This window comes from Pinus tabuliformis, chromosome 5_2 (assembly GCF_031772625.1).
Source record: "Pinus tabuliformis cultivar Carrire ecotype Pingquan chromosome 5_2, CPIR1, whole genome shotgun sequence".
NCBI classification, from domain to species: Eukaryota; Viridiplantae; Streptophyta; class Pinopsida; order Pinales; family Pinaceae; genus Pinus; species Pinus tabuliformis.
In genome coordinates, this window is record NC_142306.1 from 735,779,983 (window position 1) to 735,804,667 (window position 24,685).

General features: G+C 37.1%; 2 protein-coding genes and 1 pseudogene across 4 annotated transcripts; all 3 read right to left on the reverse strand.

The window, feature by feature from the left end:
• Window positions 1–1,974: 1,974 nt before the first annotated feature.
• LOC149161331 (protein RTF1 homolog pseudogene) lies at window positions 1,975–2,931 on the reverse strand (annotated as a pseudogene).
• Window positions 2,932–3,411: 480 nt separating this feature from the next.
• Window positions 3,412–11,043, reverse strand: LOC149161332 (putative UDP-N-acetylglucosamine--peptide N-acetylglucosaminyltransferase SPINDLY). Of its 3 annotated transcripts, XR_016261878.1 has the most exons (5): window positions 10,332–11,043; window positions 5,843–6,139; window positions 3,965–4,236; window positions 3,743–3,874; window positions 3,412–3,505 (listed from the first exon to the last, which is right to left on the reverse strand). XR_016261878.1 is itself a non-coding variant. In XM_089436936.1 (3 exons), the coding sequence occupies exons 2-3, from the start codon at window positions 5,987–5,989 to the stop codon at window positions 4,823–4,825; spliced, it is 357 nt and encodes a 118-aa protein (XP_089293062.1). In that variant the 5' UTR covers window positions 5,990–6,139; window positions 10,332–11,043; the 3' UTR covers window positions 4,264–4,822. The 3 variants fall into 3 exon arrangements, 2 of the variants coding, with proteins under 2 accessions (XP_089293062.1, XP_089293063.1); XM_089436936.1 differs by lacking the exons at window positions 3,412–3,505; window positions 3,743–3,874; window positions 3,965–4,236 and adding an exon at window positions 4,264–5,032; XM_089436937.1 differs by lacking the exons at window positions 3,412–3,505; window positions 3,743–3,874; window positions 3,965–4,236 and having other exon boundaries at window positions 4,989–6,139; window positions 10,614–11,043.
• Window positions 3,648–4,254, reverse strand: LOC149161333 (importin subunit alpha-2-like). The gene is made up of 4 exons (XM_089434846.1): window positions 4,181–4,254; window positions 3,965–4,088; window positions 3,743–3,874; window positions 3,648–3,653 (listed from the first exon to the last, which is right to left on the reverse strand). The coding sequence occupies exons 1-4, from the start codon at window positions 4,252–4,254 to the stop codon at window positions 3,648–3,650; spliced, it is 336 nt and encodes a 111-aa protein (XP_089290972.1).
• Window positions 11,044–24,685: the final 13,642 nt, after the last annotated feature.

The window sequence follows — 24,685 nt, forward strand, 5'->3', positions numbered from 1 at the left end:
CACAAGCCTTTCGGGATGCTCTCTAAAGAAACATGAAACTTCTCATTGTGTTTAGCAACGTTTCTATTGAAGGTCAAGTTGGCTCATGTAAAGCAAGGGAATTTTTGCATCTTCAACAACTTCACATTGTCAAAGACAGTCGTATTCTCTTGTCCAATGTAAGAAGAGAAAGAACACTTACAATGCAATATATTCATAAAAACATACTAAGAAATGATAGTTATCAAGATAGAATCTAAATTCAAATGTGGATACCATACAATACAGAAAACAATTGGCCCACAGAACTACAGTTCAGAAAATTCAGGAGTATACATATTATTAAAGCAAAAACATGAACTTCTTCAAATTTATTGAAAAAAAATAGGTATGTGGATAGTCCAGACGAATTTTATCAAAACTTTTAATGATTGGATAACATAAACCCCTACAAAAATTCTCAAAGGTTCGTTGAGCCTTCTGATGCAATCCCTTCAAGAAAATGTATTTCCTTATCATACACAATAAACTGTACGAAACCCAGCAAAAAGTAGCAGGTCTTCTCTAAAGAACATTAGATTTATTATTGAGATTATTACAAGTTTGATTTTTAAAAGTTGATAGCCATCACACTGTTTTCTTATGCTTGGTGGGCGTATGTATTTGTTTGCGTGTGTTGTGATTCTACTTTTGATAATGCAGGCCATGTAACCTGTTCTAGGTGCTTTGGAAGTAAGAAGGATATGCACAGACATTAGGTACACCCTTTCAAGATGAAAAGTAAAAATTAAATAAGCACATAGCAAACAGAGAATATATGACTAAATACCTAGTGGAATCTACTTATTTAGTATGTTGGCTCGTTTGGCATGCTTCATTTGAGTGTAACTTTGTTTATGAAGGTCTAAGCAGGCCTTTAAGGTGCAGGTAACAGTTTCCCAACTACAAATGCAGTCTCCTCGAGACTTCACACATGAACAGAATAGACAAACCTCTCTAGGCATCAGCAGCAACATAGTCTCCTGAAATCTCCCATGGCTATTTCCTAAATGAGGGAGTAGTGACAGGCATTGATAGGACAGGGAGAAGAAATGGGCAAATATCATATTCATTGGTGGCTTGAAAGTTAAAATGCATTTTCTTAAGAATTCTTTAGGGTTTCTTGGGAAGATGATTTTTTTGGGTTAAAATTGGATTTGGTTTGGTTCAGTTTTGGACAAACAACAGATTGACTATACGAATCCCAACTGAACCGAATTATTTGGCTGTACCAAAGTTCTTCCAGATTTTCGAATGTTTTCCTTGATTCAGCCAAACTTTTTTACCATGTAAAAGATAGTTGCTTATTAGATAGAATTGCAATCGCTTATTAGATAGAATTGCAATCAATCGAAAGCAAGAATAAATAACTAAGCACAACAAAACAACCACAACTCTAAAATCATTTAAGCAAACTATACTACAACAACATAAATTAATAAAACATAGCACTTATTACATGAATATGAAAAACAATACATATTTCAACAATAATTTAGAAAAAGGCATCACTCAACATCAATCTCAAACAACATAAAACGCCATGTTTCACCAACTGCATGATAACTTACAGTGGAATAGTGTTACTTAGAGGAAAGGAATCCTTTTGGAACATTATATACCATTTTTTAGCAGAATGGTTGGGAAAAAAAACACCCTTGAACTTTAGATGTCAAGAAAATACAGCCTATATTTCTAACACAGTGTTGATTTCATGCCTGCCAACAATCCATGATGTTGCTACTGTTAAAAGACAATCCTTGGTTGACTAGGTTATTGCAGTTGTGTTTTAAAGTGCCTATACTGGCACACTACATATAGAATTTGAAACAATTTACAAAAATGTTCACTTTAAGGCTTTTCTGCATATGTTTCTGGCAATCCCAAAAGGAAATTTCTGAATCTTTCATATAAAAATTAAATGGGGAAACCAACAAGCAGAGAAAATATCATTATTTATTTTAACAGCAGGCCTCTTCTAGGCTTGTAATCATTCACAGTTAATGTCAGATGATGCCTCTTTCCATCATTACTAGGAACTTGCACTCCACAAGTTGACTCAATCTTCTGCTTTATAGCCATAAAAACTAAAGGGGCCCCTTGAGCACCCCCATACTTCTGTAGTCCAGCAAGTGAAATTGGAAGTTCAAAATCATGCAAAGAATACACCCTTGCATCTTCTAATACAGGAGCATCAGCGTCGACAAGCTTTCCATCATCCTCAACAGTTTCTATTGCTATGGCTTCCTCTACTTTGGCTGCATCTGCCTCTTTGTTCGCATCAGTGTTGTCTTCAGCAACCTTCGCCTTCGTATCATAATAATTTTGAGATTGAGTCCAACACCGAGTGAAAGGATCATACCCAAGGTTTAGAGGCTTGATCTCAAAAGCGTTCTTGAAATTTTCAGCCTTGTTTTTCTTATTCATTTCTATTAGCATCAAGGCTTTTGCACCCTTGCTTTTGCTCTGAAGAGAAAGGACTTCTAGTTCCTTAAATCTCACTTTAATTCTCTCAACTTCTGAATAATCATGCCTGCTCTCCACTAGCTCCATCTCTCTTCTAACCCTGTCCTTTTCAACAGCCACATTCGATGGCCTTTTGGAAGCCAACTTCTTTTCCTGCAACATTTGTTTTACAGTTTCTGCAGAATACACCAATTGATTTATCTTTTTTAGCGCATTTATTTTTTCCTCAACTTCTGCTCGACTAATCATCCGACCACCACTGCATTCTACTTCCCGTTCCCAATCTGAAAAATCTTTCTCAAGTGGAAGTGAATCAAACACCCTGGCCATCTGCCATCTTGTTGCATTGCTCTTGCTACCCCAGAAACAATTCAAATACTTATATGTGGTGCGGTTCTCAAACTTGTATTGTTTATCGGGGTCTGTCACATCAACATTTTTTACCATGCAAAGACGGTAAGTACTCTATCCTGACCTGGACATTCCTATCCCAATTCTTACAAAGCAGCCCACAATGATATTCTCAAAGAATGGTTCCATAAACCACTTGGAAAGTTTTGATCTCCTTATTGTTATGCTTCTAATATCTTCAAAGCTGCTCCCTATCTTCATCATCTTTGTATAAATCACTTCCTATCGATAATTCGCTATCGGAATCATCACAACAACCCCTGTCATCATCATCCTTGTCACCAGAATCAAATCTATTTTTTAGGGGCATTCTTGACCCAGAAGCCTTCCTATTTGTTGTCCAAGAATCATCTGAATCATCGTCATCAATGTATTTCGAGTCACTGCCATCATCTGAATCAGAATCTTCCAGTCTCCCTTTCGCAGGATTTCGGTTTTTCTTTCCATCATTGGTAGATGTTCGACCAGCTGCTTTTAGCAGCAAATGCTCCAGTTCAGCCATAACTTTTTTTTCCCTCTAAACACCCACGCCAATTGAATAGTCCGTTCCCTGGCTAGAGCAGAGACTGCAAATACCACTCCTCAATAGATCTGCAAAACCTAAAACCTACTGTCCATCAAACAAATTAAAATTGTGAGAGGCAAACCACACCATGGAGCTTAATAAATGTACATCACCGACATTACGTTTTGTAATACATGGTCCTTACAATGAAACGAACATTACTATCTCAATTAGTTCAAAAGAACCCTTAGACCTGTAAAGAAAGCACATTGAACATAGAGATGGCAAATTTCAAAAATATTTCTAAGTAACATAAATGGATGGAAAGGTCCAAAATGCAACCTGTTCTCTGACATCATCACTGGCAACACTAAGAAGTTGCACAAACTTGGGCACAGCTCCATGATCAATCACAACTCTGGTATGCTCTGAGGTTCCGGACGCAATATTTGTTAAAGCCCAGGCTGCCTCAAACTATAATATGACCAAATTAAAACGATATTAGATTACCACAATATAATGTCAATTCAATACTTAGAATCTCAACTGAAAAACAGATCATACCTGAAGCTGAGGGAAATCATCCCTTGCAAGAAACTCTACAAGTCGAGGGACCACACCCACAGCGATAACTTCCTCAATTGGAGGACTGCCTTCTGTCACATATATTTTTTCAGATGGCCATTTCCTAAAGACAAAAGAAAATGGTAATAAAGATACATATACTCAAGACTATTACCAACAGAGAGAAGCTTCCTGAATTGAGTTGGTGCTTCTAACTGCATGGTAGGATCATCAGACCAGACCCCTGCTACCGTTGTAGGAAGACTCTCCAACTGTAACATATCCAACATAATCTTAGTAAGACTCCCTTGTTATATTTTGGTTATAACATATTTGGGCTTAAGTTAAGTCATTATTTATATGTAATTGATGCACAATTGTAAATAGAAATTTAAACCCATTTTCCTTGCATGTCCCACAGTTGGACATTACTTGTCATGCAAGTTGCAACATGTTGTGTTGCCTTTAAAAACATGTTATAAAGTAAGCAATTTCAAAAAATAGAAATTTCAGATGAACAACCAATGAGATCATTGTTCAATGGTGAATGCAATGGTGTGTCAGGCGACGCACCAAAGATCTAGTCTTCCACAGCACCAATAAACGGTTGGGACAAAATTTAAGCACTGTCTTGTTTTTATGGAAAGAGCAACTCCCTGTTGCCGCAGCTTGGCAAAACAAAAGTGATTGTGATGCATGGCTCATCTTAGAAGACCCCAAAACTGGGCCACTTGCAATGCCTAACATAGTCTAGCCCAAATGTAATCCTTCTGGAATTTAAAGGAATTCGGTCATGTTTCTCTAATCACTTATAAACCAAAATTCAGAGCTATTTCACTCTTGTGAGCCAAAAGGTTGTCATATAATACTGAGAATGTAATCAGATCCCAGGAATTCATACAGCATACAACCGCTTACACTGAAGTCAAATGTGAAGCACATATAAAGATACATATACTCAAGACTATTACCAACAGAGAGAAGCTTCCTGAATTGAGTTGGTGCTTCTAACTGCATGGTAGGATCATCAGACCAGACCCCTGCTACCGTTGCAGGAAGACTCTCCAACTGTAACGTATCCAACATAATCTTAGTAAGACTCCCTTGTTATATTTTGGTTATAACATATTTGGGCTTAAGTTAAGTCATTATTTATATGTAATTGATGCACAATTGTAAATAGAAATTTAAACCCATTGTCCTTGCATGTCCCACAGTTGGACATTACTTGTCATGCAAGTTGCAACATGTTGTGTTGCCTTTAAAAACATGTTATAAAGTAAGCAATTTCAAAAAAATGGAAATTTCAGATGAACAACCAATGAGATCATTGTTCAATGGTGAATGCAATGGTGTGTCAGGCGACGCACCAAATATCTAGTCTTCCACAACACCAATAAACGGTTGGGACAAAATTTAAGCACTGTCTTGTTTTTATGGAAAGAGCAACTCCCTGTTTCCGCAGCTTGGCAAAACAAAAGTGATTGTGATGCATGGTTCATCTTAGAAGACCCCAAAACTGGGCCACTTGCAATGCCTAACATAGTCTAGCCCAAATGTAATCCTTCTGGAATTTAAAGGAATTCGGTCATGTTTCTCTAATCACTTATAAACCAAAATTCAGAGCTATTTCACTCTTGTGAGCCAAAAGGTTGTCATATAATACTAAGAATGTAATCAGATCCCAGGAATTCATACAGCATACAACCGCTTACACTGAAGTCAAATGTGAAGCACATAAACCCTGATTTGATCTCTGTTCACAATTTTTAAACTAAAGATTATAAATAGAATAAAAGCTACGGGGCATAAAATCCTGTCTGAAAAAAGAAAGATCGCCAAAAAGGCCACACATGTTGAAGCTTACTATATCCATACCCAGATAAAGTCGCCGTTAGCTAAGGCATCAGTAATAATTCTAATATTGGGATGGAAATCTGTAACAAAGTACCAGCAACACTCTTCCTTGAACATCCCCTTCACAATACCGGTGCCATAGTTTTCGGTATGTTCATTCCAAACCATGAACAAATTTATGTCCCTCAGAAAGCTTGGACTTCAGCATCCGTTCCCAAAGACACGTCCTCAGATATGAGAGCAAAGGAATGTTAGAAGCTAACTCCAATGCCTTGCTGACATACTCATCTTCAGTTTGAACAATTAAATTTGTCAAACCTGCAAAAACACAGGCGAAGCTTGCAATTAAAACTTCCATGCTATTTCACAAATAATCAGCAGATGCGTGCAATTTATTAGTTCTATAAAAAAACACAAACAATCGAAGGGCAAGTAGTAGTTTCTGCATACAAACTTACAAAAATGGAACATGAAAAACATCCACTTATAACAACTAAATTAAACAACAGAATCCAGTAAAACAGATTACACTGGACAACAATTTTGCAGGTTTGTTTCTAATAGTAGAAACCCATGCTCAATGCTGGATTTTGATTGTAAAGCAAGGATTCTCTTATAAGTTTGCTGTAGTATCGGTCTTTACACTACTCTTCTCTTACAAGTGATTGTTCGGTTAAAAGAACAAAATATTTAGTCTCTAGATATTTGGATTTTAATTTTAGAAAGTCTTGAATGGCAAATGAAATTTGATACTTTATCTAGTATGCACACGCCTTTTGTTATGGCTCATAGAATGTTGTTAAATTAGGTGGAATATCCTAGAAATGCAGGGGTATTGCGTGGGTGTATTCTTTATTTTTAAAAACATAGATGTGAAAGTTGTAGTGTGTTTCATATTTTTCTAGTAGAATTTGGATTATTTGATGACATTTTCTTGTCGATATGTTAAAAGAAAAACATTTGTTATTTAGATGATTGGAAAGTGTAGATGATTTTCCTAAACCTGGATATGGACAGAAGACTGCTACAAGCTATAGTGATAACGATTTCAATGTTTCTCCATCAAGGATTAGACTTGGAAGGCCTCTCTCTCCCTCGTCAAGGATTTGATTTGGAAAACATTACTCTCTGATCTCTAGGTTAAGAGGTCGAAGGGTTTCCTCTCCACCAAGAGTTAAAATTGGAAGAGATTCTTCTCCATCAAGTGTTGGAGGAAGGAGTGCTCCTTTGGCATCATCAAGAGTCGGAGTTGGAAGGAATCCTTCTCCATCAAGGATTGTTGGAAGGCTAAATGACAGGAATGTAGAGCAGGATAGGGGGTGGGAAAGGCCTTGGGGTGGGAAAGGTGATGGAGATCACCTCAGGCAACTTGATGCTACTACTGAGTGTAGTATATGGTTCAACTAATGGATATGATTTGAGGCATCAATTAATGCATGGTGCTCTAATTGATGCCTATGGAAATTACAGGGTCCAAAGATCCTCATGTGGACTACTTTCACATGTACATCCACCTCAGGAAATCGATATAATAAGCAGTAGAATGGTGTCTAGAAACTAGCGAAATTCACAGGAAGGAGGATACTTGTGGGAAGATTTGAGACCAATATTGGAGAATCATGGTAGAGGAAGTGATAACTCAAGGAAAGATAATTATTTTTTAGGTGACCTAAAGAAGTCAGGCATAGAGATAGAGAAAATAATGGGTCTGTAACCTACTCTTCCTAATAGTGATTAGCATATGCATGGACCCTTGTCTCATATGGATAGACCTATGATGAGTTAGAAGGAGAGATGACCTCCTAGAAGGGTAGCCTTCTTTTCTCCTTGTTGTCTTTTTTTATCTAATTAGTTCGATGACAAATTATTCCCAATTCCTTTTTTCGTTCTTGCTTTTTTAGTGATTTCCTTAGCATGTAAATATGAAGGATGTTTGGCAGAATGATGTTTTTCTTAATGTAGGAATCTGAAGAGCACCAACCATCTTCTCTTCTGCAATCAAGTATTTTGTCTTAAAATATCATAGATACTTCCACTGAAACATCATCTTTGCTGCAAAGTAGTCAAGTTGCATTAGGACATAAACGTGTAATGGTTCGGCCTCCTCACCTGAAACATAAAAATCATAACACAAATTCACAATCAAGGTTGAGAACACTTCAATTTTATGTTCCTGGCCACAACAATTCCAGTTCTGGCTTAGCATATTCATTCAATTTAACTCATTTTGTTGGTCACCCTGTGGCTTCAGCGAATGACTCTAGGTTAATAGGTACACAAATACCATTAGGAATGTTACCAAAATCTCCGGCAAATTCTGGATCTTCCCTTGGCTTTGATCCATGCCATGGATTTTTTATAGCCATCTACCACATAAGCTTCATTTAGATCCCCTGATGAGGGCAATAGTGTCCACTTGAAATGTTGGGACATTTCTACATTCTAACACAATTCATATGCATAGTGTATAACACAATTATGGATAGCAGCGAAAATCTACATACTAAAATCATGCTACTTTGTCACTGGATTTGATTGGCAAATCCTCATGCAATGTGTATGACAAGTCACATAGGCTTGGAAGGGCAATGTTTGATGATTCCCCTAAGTCCTCATTTGGGATTGAGAAGGATGGTGGGATGCCTACACAACATACAGTATGTTCAGGTTTTTTTTATCTAAATGTTTCGGATGAATCTTTATTTGACACTTAACATTTCAAATGATCTTCATGACCAAATGCCAATGTAAAAGAACTAAGCTGCAACTGCTGCAGAGGCAAGGAGGTGAAGGAGAGAGCTCAAAAGAGGCAAATATCCCTAGTTAAGGTGGGATTATATCTTTTATAAAGGTTGCAACCATGTTGGTTACACGCTCTAGCTATTGGATTTTAAAGAATGAGGATTTTTGTTTTTTTTTCAGTGCCTGGAAAAACATTCCAAAGTGTATCAATTTTTGGATCTATGTAAGCTTAATTTGGATCTTAAAGAATGCGGATTTTTTATTTTTTCAGTGCCTGGAAAAGCATTCCGAAGTGTATCAATTTTTGGATCTATGTAAGCTCAATTTTGTATTATTTCTACATTCATTAATCTAAGTTTTGTTAAAGGATTCACTTCAGTTTTTTTAAGTTTCTACCAATAGTCCAAAGATAATTCTACCATAAATACAAGAAAAGTGGTTGGTTTGCCCAAATCTCTTGGTTTTAATGCCAAAGACAATGTTGAATCTTGGTTTAAAATTTAAATGCTAAAGGAAATGCAATGTGAAGATATCTAATAAGGAAATTGGGTTGACAATGAAAAGATAAATCTGGAATAAGCATCATACAGAATTAATGCAAATATTTTGGTTTAAATGTTAAAGACAATGTAATGTTAAGGGCTTTGTGTCTATATATAATCTAATAAGGAAACTTAGTTGATAATGAAAACAATATATATAGAATGACCAGCATGCATAGACAACAATGGTGCTTTTCATCACAAGGAATCCAATAAAAATTCTAGAATTAGTGCTTTGCATCGTGAGGAACCGGTATAAATTCTAGGCTACAGTTATATGGACAGAGTCCAGACGGAAAGACTCACCAGTTGTCTTTGACTATGTAATTACCAGCGCTTTATATAGTTGGGGCTATCTAATTACCACTGTTAGTTTGACTTGCCTGAAACTCAACAAAAGTTTGGAAACCCAATTATATTAGATATAATATATTCAAATTCTTTCAAAACAATGAGAGACATTAAATTTGGCAAGGTTTCGAGTTTTTTCAAGTGGTATACTTATTGGCAAGGTTTCTATTTTTTTTAAGTAGACATTCAAAAGATTTCAAGGGAGTTTTGAACTTTTCTTTGAGTTTCTAAATTGAAGGGGGAAGGACCAGCATCGTAAGTAATCCAATAGAAATTCTAGATCACTGTTATATGGACAGAATCCAGATAGAAAGGCTCACCGTCTTTGACTATGTAATTAGTCGCTCTTTATATAGTTGAGGCTATCTAATTACCACACATGCTGAAGCTTACTATATCCATACCCAGATAAAGCCGCCGTTAGCTAAGGCATCAGTAATAATTCTGATATTGGGATGGTGCAACTGAGAGGTCAAACATAACCTGGTGATTATTAGGAACCCATTGTACCCTGGATTAGGTGGTCTGTATCATCACTTACAAGAATTCCATCGTGAATTTTAACATTTACAAATTCAATCATAGCAATCTCAGTGACCCAAAAAAAGCCTTGAAATCAACGGTCACAAAAGTAACCAACAAAGGCCCCCGGGTGGTGAGAATAAAAGGACAACACACCCTTGCCCCGAAGGCTAAGCAAACCCTAACCCTTCCTCAGAGGACTGGTTTGCACATCCTTGATTGCCGAATAACCTAAGGCACCTCTAAACTTAGGGCAACCAATACATATCTTCAGAACCAGCGAATACATCCAGAATTCAGAAAATTTCATTAATCGATGCCTAATTCCAGAAAGAGGAGGCCCATGAACTTACCAAAGGTGGGGATCTGGATGTCCTGATCTGACATGAACGTTCTCTGTTTCGAACTGAAGACCGTTGGGATTCAAAGCAGAAGCACAAATACTCAGGAGCGCTTCAATCGCAAAATAAAACTTTGATGGGTTCGAAATACAGGGGAGAGGGAAATATGTAGGAAGTAAGCGAGATTCTTCGTAATCCGATTGCACAATTTAATATGTTAAAATATTGAACGGCTCAAAGAGACCCTTGGATTGGAATTGTCGTGTTAAACGGCAGGGAAGGATTTACAGTTACCATCACCACCACCAGCGGAGCGATTATGACGCCGATTTGTCCCGCTTCGCTCGCCAGCCCGAGCGCTGCGTTCCTCACTACTGTTGGAAACAGCTCGCATGTGTATATATATATCAAATTATAAGTCCCCGCCATGCCGGATATTGCTACCACGCCACATGCTAACTGCACGCCGCTCAGAAATCCCCGCATGCGCCCGACAACCCAGCTTGGCAAGCCCATTGTGGAGTTGGGATTCGAACTGTGAACATGGAGTAGGGCCGACATCAGGCCTCCCAACACAGAAGCCACTCCGCTCAGCAGCATCGTGGAGACCAGCATCGCTCGCCGTCCGAATTTTTCTAACATGACCGTCGTCAGGGCAAAGGCGGGCATTTCTGCGATTCCGTTGAGGAAAATGCTCAGGTATAAACTGGTACTTAGATTTACAATGTTTAGGCTCAAACCATAGTAGACCCAAGCCGTTTGGCAACCCTTTTGAATCAAAAAATCAACGGCTGAAATTGTTGCAATCGTCTAACATATAATCGTGTGGGTTACAAGATGACAGGTAAGCAGAGAGGGGAGTTGATTTCAGAGGGAAACGCCTTACGGCGTAAAGAGGGAAACGCCTTACGGCGTAAAAATCAAATAATATTTAAGAAAAATAATATCCATACTTAATATATCAAAATTTAAAATGTAAAAAACAAGCCTAAAAAAAGGGTTGATGTTGTATCAACACTTATTAAAATTGACATGAAAATAACTAGCATTTAAAAAGCAAATGTGCATACTTAATACATAAAAAAAAATTTAAAGTGTCAAAAATATGTTAAAAAAAAGGTTCTATTTTGAATCAACATTTTTCAAAATTGAATGATTTTTTGCAACCTCAAAAAAAGTGAGAACTTGTTACGGTTCCCGTTTAATTGGTACTGTGTTTAACATGTCAATGATCTCTACACAGAGTCTTTTACGATGCATTGCCACCTTACAAGAGATCATTAGATTATTATATTTTATGCCCTACAAATGAACAAGACTTATATGTACCTTTTTTTAGTATTACTTTATATTTGCAAAGATATGATCCTTTGATTTCTCTTTAGTTATCATGTATTGACTTACTCCAACAAAGGTGCCTCATAAGAACCACAAAAATTTCTTTGAGTTGCTATCTTTGTCTTGGTTTCATAAATAAGTCAACTTCATTGATATAGCAGGTCCTTTTATGTATTGGAAGGGAGTAACACAATTGTTTCTTATACTTGTGCTTCATGAAACTTCACATATCTTGTCATAACTATTCTACAAAGTTCTCAAGGCATTATCCTATGTTTTCCTTTCCTCCTTCAAATGGGCCAAACCAAAATGTCTTAGGTCTATTCTCTATCAAAATAAATAAATGTCTCTTACTAAGGTCCCCATATATAGTGCCTCAAATTCACATTTTTCATCATTTTGGGTGCCTCTGAGAAGTGATGTCACAAATAATTTTGTGAACTATTGTGTTGTAGAGGGATCATATGGCATCTATCATGTTTGTTGTTTGGTGTCATCATGGATGCTTGTTAATGTAGCTTGCATTATAAAATATTAGTTTCTTTGTAACGTCCCTCCTATGGCTTGCATCATTGCAGAAATAATAGACTCGTGATACGACTTCTATACTCCTGAAATTATTCATATTGTTCTTTATGCTCATTGCTTGCCACAACAAATTGTCAATTGCTTCAGAAATGGCTGTATATGCCTAGGAGATATTGCCTCAAATTTATTTAGTGGTTGTTATTAGTCTTTGCTCATAAGTGAATGGATACCTATTCAAAGGGATAAAATAGTAGTTTGGATGCTTCCACAGAAGGCTCAAATACCTTTGCAGAGATATACATCTTTGCATGGGATGCCTTTGATATGTAGTGTTCATAATAAACCTTGGATATTGCATAGATATGATGTTATAGTGAACTCGAGTAACTTTGATATATAGGAATCATGGGAAGCTTGCTTTATCATTGAGAGATATGTCACATAAACATCATCACAATAACTTGCATCAATCTATGTACCACACAGACTTGCATCTTTAACACATAAATATATATCTTAACTTGCTTGCATTCCACAAAAGAGGGTGCCTCATCTTGAATATTGCTTTAGACTTTCTTATTCGAATTGTCTTCTCCAGAAGGAGATCTGAATTAATTTTCAAATGGTGGATGAATATACATCTTTGCATTGAGAACTTTTGGATCATATTCTTACTATTAAACTCAGGTTTATAGTAATGTCAGGTTCTAAATGAGTTTTTATTTTGCTTATGATCTTCAAAACGGAGGTCTCAATCTAATAATAATTCTCACAAACCATACAAAATAGAATAACCTTAATGCTTTCAGTTCTAAGATAAATTTTGAATGGTGATAAGGGTACAAACTTTCAAACTTTAACCAAAGAATAGATATTGAGCTTGATATGAAGGTTTCAGATACTGCAAATTTCATACCATTGTCTCTATTTTGAGTATAGGCTCAGATTTGTACTTCAGAATAAAGTTCAAATAGGCATTATAAACTTTCTTCTTCGATCTTCCTTGAACAGATTTAGATCACAGAAGAGACTTTTTCATTTTCTTTCCTATGATCTAGCTTCTTCATTAAGAACCTTAATGATAGAAGGAGTTTTAGGTGGCCTCCAAATCTTTAATCCATTGTAATCGCAACCAACATTATGTTTGGCTAGAAGTGATCTTACCGGTTTGAAATTTTCATTGTACAATTGTCATCAAGATCTAACTACAAACTTGTTTAATTCTACGTGTTTTCACTTTCATGTTTTCATGGATTTTGCCTAAGATATTTTTATGTGTTTCGACAAAAATCAAATCACTGCATGGAGGTAAGTCCCTTGTCCCACAAATAAAGAGTCTCATACACCAATTTAGTATTTGGCTTGGCCTTGACAAAATAATAATAATAATTTTCAACATGGAAAAAGCTATGCCATTTTGACAGGATTATATATATTTTGTTTGTATTTCATTGCACAGTATAATATTGAATGTTGGGTTGTGTTATATTCTTTCCACGACTAACCTACGTAGTGAACCGGGGGGTTATAGGGGGGGCGGAGCCCCCCCTTCATTGCGCCGATTGCGCAGCGGGGGGATCACAGGGGGGTTTGAGGGGGGCGGGTAGCCCCCCTCTACAGGGTCTGAGGCAGTGCCCCAGGAATTTGTTTTTTGGACCGTATATTAGGTTGGGCGAACCTACCTATGGTTTTCGGTCCATGGTTTTGGACGCCATGGTTTTTTGGTCCATGGTTTTGGACGCGATGGTTTTTCGGTCCATGGTATTGGATACTTTGGCATGTATAAATATGTATTGTAACATTGAAATAAATATAATGAAAAATCAAGTTGGTAGTCCCGGTTTTGGGATCCAAGGGAAAATCTCTGTGTATATGTGTTTTATGTGTTACGCTCTCGCATTGTTTATTTTATGTGTTTTAGAATTCGTATGCAGGTAATTTCTGTACAGGGTTAAAACCTACATTTGGTATCAGAGCTGTTTTGGCTTCAAGGGGACGCCTTTGTTGCTGAGGGGTTTCGCTCGGGCCTGTGGTAGACCCTGTTCAGTGGGAGATCTGCGAGATCGGTTCTGGTGGTAAAAGAAGATGGGGAGTAGTGGAAAGATAGAGATCGAGAAATTTAATGGTCAGAGTTTTGAGTTGTGGAAACTCAAGATGGAGGATCTGTTGGTGGATAAAGATCAGTGGATCATGGTAGATCTGGGTACTAAACCAAAGGGAGTGTTCGATGAAGAATGGAAGAAGTTGGATCAGAAGGCAAAAAACACAAGACGATTATGTGTCTCAGATTCAGTATTGCTGAATGTATCAAGGGAAGCTACGACGTAGGCTTTGTGGGACAAGTTAGGGACTTTGTACCAATCTAAGTCTCTAGTGAATAAACTGTTCTTGCGGAAAAAGCTGTATAACTTGAGGATGAAAGATGGAGACTCGGTGACAGAGCATCTGAACGCATTTAATATTGTGGTAATTCAGTTAGCATCTATTGATATTAAAATTTCGGATGAAGATAAGTGCATCAATTTGTTGTGTTCTCTACCAGATTCGTGGGATAGTTTGGTTATTGCAATAGGAAGCAATGCAATTGCCTTGCAGTTTGATGAAATAGTCTCAACCTTGCTGATGGAGGAGATGAAACGGGAAACTATGGAGAGCTAGAATGGTGATGCCTTGTCTGTACGAGGATGGTCCCATAATAGAAACAAAAATAAGTCATCGAGTGGGAGATCTAAATCTCCAGGAAAACCTGTAAAGGCGGTGTGCTGGAAACGCGAAAAGGAAGGGCACTACAAAAGGGACTGTAAATTTAAATGTCTTGATAAAGGAAAGGGATCTGATGATGCTCCTTCTGTAGAGGCGAAAACCACCTCAGATGAAGGTGGGGATGTGTACTTGGCTTCTTCAAGTACACATGTAGATTATGAGGCATGGTTGATTGACTCAGGTGCATCCTTTCACTTCACTCCCCATAAAGAGTGGTTCTGCGAGTATGATAAATACGATGGTGGTGATGTCTTCTTAGGGGATGATAGGAAGGCTAGAATCATTGGTCGCAAAAAAGTAAAGTTGAAGTTGCAAGGTGGAAGGTTTAGAACACTTCCGGGTGTTCTGCACATTCCTACATTGGCCAGAAATTTGATTTCTGTAAACAAGTTGGATGATGCAGGTGTAAAACCAGTGTTCGAGAAGGATACCTACAAGATGGTTCGAGGAGCATTGGTATTGATGCGGGGAGTTCGGACTGGAACTCTGTACAAGCTGCAAGGTAGCACTGCTATTGATGGGTGCAACAGTTCTGTGGTTCCTAAAAGTGGAGCAGAAAATATAGTGGTCTCTGAAGAGAAGACCATGTTGTGGCATCAAAGGCTTGGACATACTGGAGAGAAGGGCCTTTGAATACTTCATAGTAAAGGTATGGTAGAAGGTATGAGTAATAGCTCTCTGGATTTTGATTTCTATGAAAATTGTGTATATGGGAAGCAGAATCGGGTGAATTTCCCCTCAGGTGGTAAGAGGGCAAAACAGATATTAGAGCTTGTGCACAGTGATGTGTTTGGACCTATGAAGGTTCCATCACTGGGTAAGTCTGTGTACTATGTATCATTTATAGATGACTTCTCAAGGAATACATGGATATATTTCCTTAAGAATAAATCTGAAGTCTTTGACAGGTTTAAAGAATTTAAGGCTCTAGTGGAAAACCAGACAGAGAAGAAGATAAAGGTGCTGAGGACAGATAACGGTGGAGAGTTTTGCAGTAAGGAATTTGAAGAATTTTGTAAGAAGTGTGGTATAGCACGGAAGAAGACTACTCCATATACACCTCAGAAAAATGGAGTTGCAGAAAGAATGAACAAGACGTTGATGGAAATGGAAAGAAGCATGCTCAGTGGTGCCGGGTTAGGACAAGAATTCTGGGCAGAGGCAGTGGAGACAACATGTTACCTGGTCAATAGATCACCTTCATCAGCGTTGGAGGATAAAACTCCACAAGAGGTATGGACTGGTAAGAAACCCTCTCTTTCACATCTGAGGGTATTTTGATGTGATGCATATGTACATGTTCCAAAGGAGAAATGAACCAAGTTGGATAGTAAATCTGAAAAGTGCATCTTTATTGGGTATAAGGATGGTTTAAAGTGTTATAAGCTTTGGAACCCACAACAAGGAAGGTTGTGTACAATCAAGATGTGGTGTTCAGAGAGGTGAAAGATGTTATTAAACATGAAGTCCAACCAAAGGAACCTGAGACGATAGAGTTTGAGCTAAAGGAGGAAAAATTAGACTCTATAGCAAAGGAGGAATCAGAAGATGAAGAGCCACAAACTCCAGGTGTGAGAAGATCAGTTCGAGAAAGAAAGCAGCCAGAAACGTATAGTCCATCTTCTTTCTATTCAAATTTTGCTTTATCTATCACTGATGATGATCCCAGAACTGTGAAGGAAGAAGTAGATTTAGAGGATGGAAAACTCTGGAAAGAGGCCATGGTTGATGAAATGGCATCTTTGCACAAAAATGAGGCTTGGGATCTGGTGGAGTTTCCGGTTGGAAGGAAGCCCATTGGCAGCAAATGGGTGTTCAAGAAGAAGACAAATGCAGAATGAAAGGTGGAGAAATACAAACCTCAATTGGTAGAAAAAGGTTATTCCCAGGTGTCGGGAATTGATTTTGGTGATATTTTTTCTCCTATTGCTAAGGTAACTTCTATTAGGTTACTTTTATCTGTTGCTGCTGCTTTTGATTTTGAGGAAGAATCGATGGATGTGAAGACAACATTTCTTCACAGGGATCTCGCAGAGGAGATATACATGAAGCAACCTAAAGGCTTTGCGGTGAAGGGTAAGAAAGAATTGTTATGCAAGTTAAAGAAGTCTCTGTATGGGTTAAAACAATCACCAAGGATGTGGTATAAGAAATTTGATACATTTATACGGGGACTTGGCTTCATCAGAAGCAAAGCAAATCACTGTGTATATTTTAAATTAATTGGTGACCGTTTTATTTATCTGGTCTTGTATGTGGATGATATGTTGCTGGTTGGAAATGACAAAGAAATTATCTAGGATTTGAAGACCCAATTGTCCTCCAAATTCGACATGAAAGATATTGGTGCTGCAAACTATATTTTGGGCATGGAAATTAAAAGAGATCGGGCAAAGAGGAAGCTCTGGTTAAACCAGAGGAAGTATGTCGAGAAAATATTGCAGAGGTTTAATATGTAGGATAGTAAACCGGTGAAGGTTCCTATTCGTGTAAGTGTAAACGTATCTGCTGAAAAGTTTCCCAAGACATAAGAAGAGGAAGAGGATATGTCCCTTGTTCCATATGCAAGTGCAGTCGGTAGCCTGATGTATGCAATGGTCTGCACTAGACCAGACATTGCACATGTAGTGGGAGTATTGAGCAAGTTTATGCCAAAACCAGGGAAGGAGCATTGGACAACAATGAAGCGGGTTTTTAGGTATTTGCGTGGCACTAGTGATTATGGTTTTTGCTACCAAGGAAGACCAAGATTGGACAAAGTTTTGGATATCCATGGCTTTGTTGATGCAGACCGGGTTGGAGATTTGGATCAAAGAAGATCTACAAGTGGGTATGTGTTTAACCTATTTGGAGGTGCAGTCAATTGGATGAGTAAGAAACAATCTGTAGTGGCACTATCAACTACAGAGGCAGAATACATGGCAGCCACTCATGCAAGAAAGGAAGTAGTTTGGTTGCAGAGATTGTGTTCAAGTATGGGGTTAGTACAGGGAGCTAAAAGGATAGACTGTGACAGGCAAAGTGCAATTTTCTTGGCAAAGAACCCTGCTTATCATTCAAAGACAAAGCACATTGATGTTCAGTATCACTTTGTGAGGGATATGATAGAAGACAAAAAGGTGTTGCTGGTAAAGGTGGACACTTTGAAGAATACTGCAGATGCATTGAAAAAATCTGTGAGCTTTGAGAAGTTCTCTTGGTGTAGAGAAATAATGGGTGTTTTAGGGCTGGAAAAATGACTAAGCTCTCCTGTGGCCCCCTGTGGAAAGAAAACAACAAGTGGGAGATTGTTGGGTTGTGTTATATTCTTTCCACGACTAACCTATGTAGTGAACCGAGGGGTTAGAGGGGGGGCAAAGCCCCCCTCTACCGGGTCCGGGGCAGCGCCCCAGGATTTTTTTTTTTGGACCCTATATTAGGTTGGGTGAACCTACCTATGGTTTTCGGTGCATGGTTTTGGACGCGATGGTTGTTCGGTCCATGGTAATGGATGCTTTGGCATGTACAAATATGTATTGTAACATTGAAAGGAATATAATGAAAAATCAAGCTGGTAGTCCCAATTTTGGGATCCAGGGGAAAATCTCTGTGTATATGTGTTTTATGTGTTATGCTCTTGCATTGTTTATTTTCTGTGTTTTAGAATTCGTATGCAGGTAATTTCTGTACAGGGTTAAAACCTACATTAAAGCCAAAGACTTTGCAAGGAATCCAACGTGGACAACATTTCTTGTAATATGTGGGTCTGAATCATGCTAAGTGAGTGCACTAAAAATGCTAGGTAGTAAGAATGTGTGAATGACTTCTAAAATCATTAGACACGCCCTTTTAAATATTAGATTCATTCGATGGAGTCGCAATACATATGCTTCCTATATATTTTGTCTGAAATATGTGAGTTACGAAACCATTGAGAACACTTTCCATGATAAATTTTATATGATCGTTGATAATTATATACAAAACAAATATATATATATATATATATATTCCTCTTATGGGAAAATCTAGGCATATCAACCCCGAAGGGAATCAAATCCCGTTGGCCAGACTAGTAGGGCCTACTCCCAAGGGCGTCGAGGAGAATTAACCCTGTGACCTCCCTATCGGCGAGGCATTTAACAATGGGGACTCGACTAGTTGAGCTAACCCTTGGGGCTTATATATATATATATATATATATATATATATATATATATATATATATTGGTGTGTGCACACAAGTATTATGTGTTGGATCAGAGGGGTATCTATTCTGCCAAAATTGTTGAGGACTTGCTGCGAACTTCATCCTTTGTTGAAATATGCCAGTTTGGTTGAAAGACCACAATGAGAATTGAACCCTGATGGTATATATATATATATATATATATATATATATATATATATATATATATATATATATATATATATATATATATATATATATGTTGGTGTGTGCACGCAAGTATTATGTGCTGGATCAGAGGGGTATCTATTCTGCCAAAATCGTCCAGGACTTGCTGCCAACTTCATCCCTTGTTTGAAATATGCTAGTTTGGTTGAAAGACCACAATGAGAATTGAACCCTAATGGATTGAACTGTGATGGTCTTTGTTGCTAATGTTAGCATCTGTATTGAGTATACATGCATTTTTATGGCATACAATGGTTGAACACAGAGCAATATTGCATTGTGTTTATTTTTGCTTCTTATAACATACCTTTGAAATATTTTATGCATCGAGATCCACATCTCAAAAACACCTAATTTGACATTTTTCCTTTGTCATACTCTCCTTTTGATAATAACCATCTTCTACATGAAGAATCCAATCGATCGAAAGAGTTAACCTTAAGCATCATAACTATTGATATTGATTAATGAATCTGTCTCTGTGAGAGGAGAGAGTGTAGTTTGGGATTTAAATTCAACTGCGCTCCAACTGTTTCTTCTTTCTTCCTACAACTGATATGACAACATGGGTGTTTCTTCTCTCCTAACTCGCTGAGATTTTAGTTCCACAATATCTTCTTGTTTGGTTGTGGCTTTCTCTTATCCAAAGTAACCAGTAGAGATCATTGGCGAGGCAAAATACCTTAGATATGAAAACCCATAATTTTTCTCTAGCTCCAAATGTTGAACTATTTTCTACAATTATTTTATGAAATCTAGTTGTTCTTCCACCTTCTTCCTATTAATCTCTTCCCCTACCTCCATAAGGATTTCTTTCCTTGTGGGACAAAGCATGTAAGGGATGAAGACCACATTGTTTCAGATGTTTTTTGAACTGCCGTGTCTTCCCCTTTTTCTGCTACTTCTGGACGGAAGGTATCTTATTGTAATCTGGATCATGTTTTGGAATTTACAACTCCAACAGTTCCTCTTCAGTATTTTCCCAAGGTACTTGTTGTGAAAACCTATTGTGATTCTAGTTATTGTTCTGTCATTGGATCTTCATTAATTAAAGGAATAATTCTTGGTTTCAAAGACATTCATGAAAGGATGGAGGGATTATGAAGCCGAATCCATTCCCTTATTCAATCTTGTGATTAAGCAAATGATCATATCGATCCACCCTGATGCAGACAAAGCATCTTAAGGCTAGCAAAAGACGAAGCAAGGGATTTACAAATTGCGTGAGGAGATTTTCACTTCGTTGTAGGCTTTGCCAATGATAGGAATCCTGTTGTCATTTATGGAGTTCTCCATCAGCCAATTTGGAAGAACAACATGTTCAGAAACATGACATTTCTCTTCATGATCTGAATAAGCCCAATTCCACCTCTAATTGGATGATGTGCATCAACGTTCTTCCTTGACATGTGAATTGTGGAGATCTAATCTTTAGTTGGCACATTTTTCTAGCCTACTAATCCCATAACATCTAGTTTCTATATTTGGTGGCAAGTTTAAGTCAGGAATAACTGCAATATAATCTAAGTTCTCCCTTGGTTGATAGGACAAGAAAGGATTCAATCTAGGATTGCTTGCTGGAAAATCAATAGCAGAGAACAAATTGAATTTAGATTAAGTTCCTTGATTTCACTTGGACCAGAATGGAAGTGATCCCTCACATTTAAGTTTTCTTCAACTTTTGGAAGAGAAAGTTCAAAGTCACTTTTAGAAATGCCTTCCTCTGAGATTTTGTTAGTGCATAATTTTTTAAGCTGAGTTGCAGCCATTCATCATGAGGTTCTTGTTTTCCATTTTTCTCATTTCAAATGGTGCATTGTACCATTACTCCATTTACCTCTTAGGTGATAGTTAAAGAGCCTTTATCACATCCAAAAGGCATATGTACTTGTTTAACACACCCAACATTTGAACCTTCCACATTATGATCTTTAGATGTAATGCAAACACCATTCATAAAACCTCTCGTGTTTGAGGTTAACCCTTTTGTAACTCCCATTGAACTTGGGCTACAACGTATGATGTCCTATGGTTGCTTTGAATGGAAAATTTCATAGGAATCGACAAGACCTGGGCCATGGTACCTGTTCCTATATCTGCACACAACTAAAAAAAAATGGAATTCATGTCTCTTTCTAGAGTCATCATAATCACTCGAATAATTATCATGATTTTTTTATTCAAGCTTCTGTGATCCATAATGAATTAAGCAAAGTCTTTAAGTAGAAATCATATAAGAGAAATTTTTGGCCGACACGTTTCGAACCAACAAGTGTGGTTCATCCTCAGGACCAGATGAAGAGGTAGACCATGGAAAAGGCTTAAAGAGAGAGCAATGTAGAGACATCATTTGAAGTAACGACTATGTGATTTCTCTTGTGTGATTTCTACCGAAAGACTTTGCTTAATTATCATGATGTCTTTTGTTATTATGATAGTAATGCAATCCATGGTAGGACTTCCTAACTCTTGAATAGTGGTGACAATATCTGTGTTTGTGTACCCTAGTGCTTCTTGTATGAATGTACCTATGAGAACTACTTGCTAAATTTTCCTTACATATATGTTCTTCTGTTTTCTCCATGATGGAATGAGGGCACTTGAACATGAATTTAGAGTTCATCGAACATTTGATCCATAACCTGATTCTAAGCTACTACTTTTAGAATATGGGCTCTCACTTCTCTTATTCTTCTTTCCAGACAACCTTTCTTCCTTGCAATTACCACTATTTGAACTTTTGACTTGTATCTGTTGCAACTTCTCTAGCAGCCACCATGCTTACATGACATTCTTCCATCAATTATTGCACAAGAATCACAACTACTCCTGTGACTGCATTGTCTACAATTTTTGACTACATATGTTTGGTTTACCAGACATACATGGAAATAATTGGTTGTGTGAATTGTTACAAGACACCAAAAAAAATTACCTGAAAGTGATAAGTATTTTGTGGCTTCAATTGCATTATTATAATATATTGATGTATCTCCTGTTTAAGCTCTTGTACAGGTAAATGGATGGAACCTGCATGACTTATCCTTGGTATATGCATTTGTATCTAGTGACTTATATTATGATCATGAGGATGACTTGATGAAGCATGGTTTGATATTTCTTAGTAAATGACAACTTGTTGGCATGATAATAGATGAATTCATATGAGAGCTCTACCTGTCACTTGGTCTAAAGAATCTGATATTGTGATATTGATGATTTTGATATTAGTTTTGATCTAGAATCTAAACTTTGATAAGCTGATTTAGTTGATTTGATTGTACAATATTGATTTGTGTAAGTCTGAGCATGTTGGTTTGGTAAAGTTTTATGCTTGAAGATAGCATTGTGTGAAGAAAGCTCCTCAATATTGATGTGTCTGTGTTGACAGTTATCTGGTGAAGCCAATATGATGTGTTGATCCAAGGTTTGGTAAAGTGTTATGCTTGAAGATAACATTACATGAAGAAAGCTCCTCAATATTGATGTGTCTGTGTTGACAGTTATCTGGTGAAGCCAAGATGATGTGTTGATCCAAACCTCTACTTCAGAAGTGTTCCAAGGTATGATTTTGATTTTGGTTTTGGTTCAAGTTTGGGCCAAAAACCATTGAACCTAGAAATCACTGCCTTAGATTGAAGGGCATGAAAGAAATAGTTTAGCTCTGAAATATTTACTTCTATGGTTGGTTCTTGTTCCATTTGTTCAATAATGTAAGGTCCTGGAGTTTTTTAGACCTGAGGTCCAGGATTATTTTAGGCCTATTCAGAAGGAAGGGAAGCCTTTCCTTTCGCTGCATCCTTGTAAGAAGCTGATGCATTTTGTGTCTTGGATCTTGGAGCTCCTCCACACAACTTAAAATTCATAAATATGATTGAATTCCTAATGATGCAATAGTCATTGATCTGTGAGTAGTCCTTGAGAAGCTCCCCTTCATATATCAAGATTTGTATCTCTACAGGTATGCCCCACTTCTTCTCTATAATCTGTTTCAGTATATTGACAGAGTTTGATTTTTTTTTTTGTCTAAAATAGGGATGTCCTCTTTTTCATAATCATTATAAGTATATGGAAAGAATACAATTCCCCCTACCTGTGGAACAAACTACTATGAACAGATAGGATGAATGGCTTCTTTTGGTGGTAGAAACTCCCTTCTAGGTACAAATACACTAGCCACCACTGGCCTTGATATCCCCAAAGTGGCACACATAGGAGACTCCAAAGTAAAGAGGAACAAAAAACATAATACAACCTTGATGAGCTTGCTTTCCACATCCTCCTCAAGGAAAACATAAGGCATATTGTGAAATCATTTTTGAGTCTTTTTTACTATCTACGCAGTACAATATTGACCACTTTTTCCAAGCCCAAATGCCCTAAGAGAGTGTTAGCACGAGATACATAGATGTTGTTTATGAAAATCAAGAGAGTTTTCTAGTCCTTCTCTTCAAGTGCTTTGATTTTCTTAGACCTGAATGGGCGAATGTGTATGTCTTGAGGGAATGACTCCCATATGAATTGTCCCATCAAATCCTCCACTGACCTCAAAACCCTCGATGTAGAGCGAACTTGTGAGCAATACATAGCCCACCATGACTTCACTGCATTTGACAGTTTGTAGCCTAGCAAAAATGAGTGCATCAACAACGACGTATGGCACATCTCCCCTTCAAACAAAAACCCTAATACAAGTTAGGAGCTCCATCATGTGTCCCCTATAATCCCCCCATAGACACATATTTATTTATTTATTTAATATTATTAAAAATTTTAAATTATATATATATATATATATATATATATATCTATATATATATATATATATAATTTTTAATTTTATTTTTACTTAATTTTTTATTATTATATAAGATGTTTTTAATATATATTTAGATTAATTACTTTTTTAATGTAAACTATTGTATTGTTAATTTTTAATCTTATTATAAAAGAACCAAACATTTAATCTTTCACATTAAATCCAAGTAAAAACAAAAACAACCATATTCCCATCACTAAAATTACTTAAAAAAGCAATACACAAAATTGTAAAAACAAACACATTAATTAGAACATACCCACTTTTTATTACTACACAATTAAAAAAAAATCAAACATATACATTACTTATAACATACCCACTTTACACTACAATTGATCCAAACTTAAACAGGAATGCAACAACTTACAGATATAATCATAAACGCAAATATGCAGTAGAAAAAAATTTCATTTCATTAATAGAAAAATACTGAACTATGCTTACAAACAGAATGGAAATAAGATAGCTCGAGCGATGGTATCTTATCTCTGAGAAAAGATGTGGCGGCTACATGCCTTT

Bases quoted from the DNA above. Each gene is read 5' to 3' on its own strand.
- LOC149161332 (XM_089436936.1), bottom strand. From the start codon at position 5,989: ATGGTTTGGAATGAACATACCGAAAACTATGGCACCGGTATTGTGAAG. The intron at 5,033-5,842 runs GTATGGATATAG...GATACGTTACAG, and splicing joins CTAACGGCGACTTTATCTGG to TTGGAGAGTCTTCCTGCAAC.
- LOC149161333 (XM_089434846.1), bottom strand. From the start codon at position 4,254: ATGTTGGATATGTTACAGTTGGAGAGTCTTCCTACAACGGTAGCAGGG. The intron at 4,089-4,180 runs GTTAGAAGCACC...TTTTGTCTTTAG, and splicing joins TCTGATGATCCTACCATGCA to GAAATGGCCATCTGAAAAAA. The intron at 3,875-3,964 runs GTATGATCTGTT...GTCATATTATAG, and splicing joins ATGATTTCCCTCAGCTTCAG to TTTGAGGCAGCCTGGGCTTT.